A 3,165-nucleotide genomic window follows, 5' to 3' on the forward strand; every position below is an offset into this window, starting at 1 on the left:
CTAGTGTGTCTGTCTTTGGAAGTAAACCTTTGGTTACAGCTTGCATTTGCCATAGTTTGAATTTTAGTGTATTCATGACAGGGGTCCCCAGTCCCTCGCGGGTTCCGAGATTCACAGAACTCAAGGGCTCAGCATGTTGTTGTATTCTGTTGCACTATGATTTATTACAGTGAAATGATACAAAGCAAAGTTTGCAAAGGGAAAAGGTTCAAGCGGCAAAGTCCAGAGGAATCCAGGCCCGAGTTCCCAGCATCTTCTCCTGCGGAGTCCACGTAGAACAGGCTTAATTCTCCCAGAAGCATGTTGTGACAGCATGTGTGAAAAGTTGCCAACCGTGGAAACTCGTTAGACACTCAAGGTTTTTTATTGGAGGCTGATCACACTAGCAGGCTCTTCTAGCATGTACCAAAATTCTAGACTTCCAGAAGGAAAGAAGGTGTTCAAGGCAAACCATATTGCTTCTACTAACAGCGAGGCACTCTTACCGGTCCTGGGAGTGGCAGAGACTCCCCAACCCTTCCCATTCCAAGTTTCCAGATACCAGCCGAGGGCCAATCTTGTAAGCAGGACTTTCTAAAGTCTTGTAAGCAGCCCTGTTACATTAGCTCTTTTCTGCACAGCACCTTCTTTTAAATAATTAAAATATTCGTATATCATTCTGTAGTATTTCATAACAGAACACATTCCCATGCATTCATTAGCACATGGACAAAATAAGTAGCCTCTAAAAGGAAATCTGCAAAAACAACCAAAGGAATGTAACAAAGGCTCCATGGAGAAAAGCAGGAGATTGAGAACCCTGATGCTGAGTGAGAAGGCTACGGCTTGGAAGCCTTTGTTCAGAAAGATGCCCACAGTTATTACCCATGTCTGTAGAGACCCAACAGGAAATAGGTTTGAATGAAAAAAAAGACAGATTTTGGTTGGACATGGGTGACAAAATGACAGAGGCTAGAGGCACTGGGGCAAGTTAAGATGCCCCTTTCCTGGGCTGTCTTTGGGGAGAGTGTGGGGAGCTGTCTGTCTCAGTTTTTTGCATATTCACTTACCTGAAAGAATACGAGTGTACAGAATCAGCTGATTTTTCAGGGTCTTTAGCTCTATTACTTTAGTTCTGTGATTCTTAACAAAGAGCTTGTACCCAAAATACTTAGTAAACGTATATTATGCAATTGATGTTTTAAGCATGTATTTTTAAATACAGGTGGAACGAACTAGGAGGATGTGTGATTCCCACTGGTCGCCTGCAGGTATAGACTGTTATATTCATAACGAATAGAATCTGTAAGCACAGTGTACTGTATAATGCTTTGTGTAAGCTGCCATGCAGAGATACATTTTATTTAATGCAAAAGTATTAGTTATTTGAGAATGATTTTTAAAAGCCTTACTGCTAGTGTTTACCTCTCATGGAAGAATGTGGACCTAAAATAATACGGATTTTTCGCTATATATTAAATTTACTGGAAATAGAAACACAAACAGGAATTTGAAAAGCCAAGTATATACACTATACATATTAACTGCTTTAAAAATGATATGGCCTCAACTACTAAATATTTAGTTTGTACAGTAAAGGAGACATATCAGGAAAAAGCCCCCGATTTACTACTTGATACATGTGGACAATTTTAGCTATTTGTTCTATCTTGCTGAAGTAAAGAAGTAAATTCAGATATAGGTTAGGTTTAATGATGCTGTTGCAGCAATGTAAGTAAGCATCAAATATAACCTTCTATCAGTTTCTAAAATGTTCTTTATTATTTTGATCTTTAACGTTACATAAAACTAAATAATTAATATTCATTTGAATGATGATTGACCATCTTAAGGTGTTTCTCTCTAGACTGGCATCCTGCGGACCAACTGTGTGGACTGTTTGGATCGCACCAACACAGCCCAGTTTATGGTGGGCAAATGTGCTCTGGCTTATCAGCTGTATTCCCTGGGATTGATTGACAAACCCAATCTGCAGTTTGATACTGATGCAGTGAGGTAAGCCTTATTTTCTGCTCTAAGAATGCCAATAATGACAGAAAGCAAAGCTGACTATTAATAACGATTTTTATTAATGCATTTCTATTTTAGCCTCTCAAAAGTTATGTTGTTAGAAGACGTTGTTCAAATTAATTCTGTAATAAATTTTTCTGTTAAAGATTTGTGTATTGCGTGGTTTGTTTTTTTTTCCTTTTTGCTTGTGTTAATTACCAATAAACACTGTTCTTTAGATAAATCTAAAGTGCTCAGACCAACTAGTGGGTATTTTTTTAAAACAAATCCAGATGGCATTTTAAAAAAAAGTACTGTGCCTTCATACATTTTTAAGTAAAAATGTGCTTTATAAAAGATCGATTCTTCATTAAGGATTAGTTTGTTCATTGTCCATTGCATCTGTGATATTTCATGAAGTACTGTTTCTTGAAAATACAATGATACCTGGTTTTGGTTGTCTGAGATGATCACAAAGGCTTAGCTTAGGAGAGCCATCAGTTTACAAATAGCCAGATCCAGAGGTATCACTGCACTGAAAGTTTTAATAGCACTTTACGAAACACAAGGTTCAAACATGTACATATTTCTAAGGAAGAATATGGTTTGTCTGTCTGCTGTAATCTGAATGTTTGTGTTTTCCCCAAATTCATATGTTGAAATCATAACCCCTAAAGTGATGGTATTTGGAGGTGGGGTCTTTGGGAAGTGATTAGATCTGAGAGTGACACTGTCATGATTGAGATTAGTGTCCTTATAAAAGAGATCACAGAGAGATAGCTAGTCTGTCTGTCTGTCTTCTGAAGACATAATGGGAAGACGCCATCTATGAACCAAGCAGCAGGCTCTTAGCAGACACCAAATCTGCTGGTGCATGGAACTTGGATTTTTTTCAGCTATCAGGACTATGAGAAATAAATGTTTATTCTTTATAAGTCACCCAGTTTTGATATTTTGTTATGGCAGCTGAAATAGACCAAGACACCTATGACAAGAGCATATCCTTTCTTCAAAGGCAATAAAGCATAGAAAATTCTGTCGTGGGAAGTGAATTGATCTGGCAGGCTGAGGAAGTTCAAAGTCTTTTAATATGGTTAGAAGCAGCTTGGTCTGGCCTGGCTCCTGTAGCATAGTGGTTACAGTACCAGCCACATACACCAAGGGTGGCAGGGTGGC

General features: G+C 38.3%; 1 protein-coding gene across 1 annotated transcript in view; it reads left to right on the forward strand.

The window, feature by feature from the left end:
* Positions 1-3,165, forward strand: part of FIG4 (FIG4 phosphoinositide 5-phosphatase) — a 98,463-nt gene that overhangs the window by 45,714 nt on the left and 49,584 nt on the right. The window contains exons 12-13 of the mRNA XM_003781817.3: positions 1,205-1,250; positions 1,847-1,995. Of these exons, the coding sequence (XP_003781865.2) occupies positions 1,205-1,250; positions 1,847-1,995 (195 nt within the window). The remainder of the gene's footprint in view (positions 1-1,204; positions 1,251-1,846; positions 1,996-3,165) is intronic.

Source organism: Otolemur garnettii, unplaced genomic scaffold, assembly GCF_000181295.1.
Source record: "Otolemur garnettii isolate 467f Iridium unplaced genomic scaffold, OtoGar3 scaffold00002, whole genome shotgun sequence".
Lineage (NCBI taxonomy): Eukaryota > Metazoa > Chordata > Mammalia > Primates > Galagidae > Otolemur > Otolemur garnettii.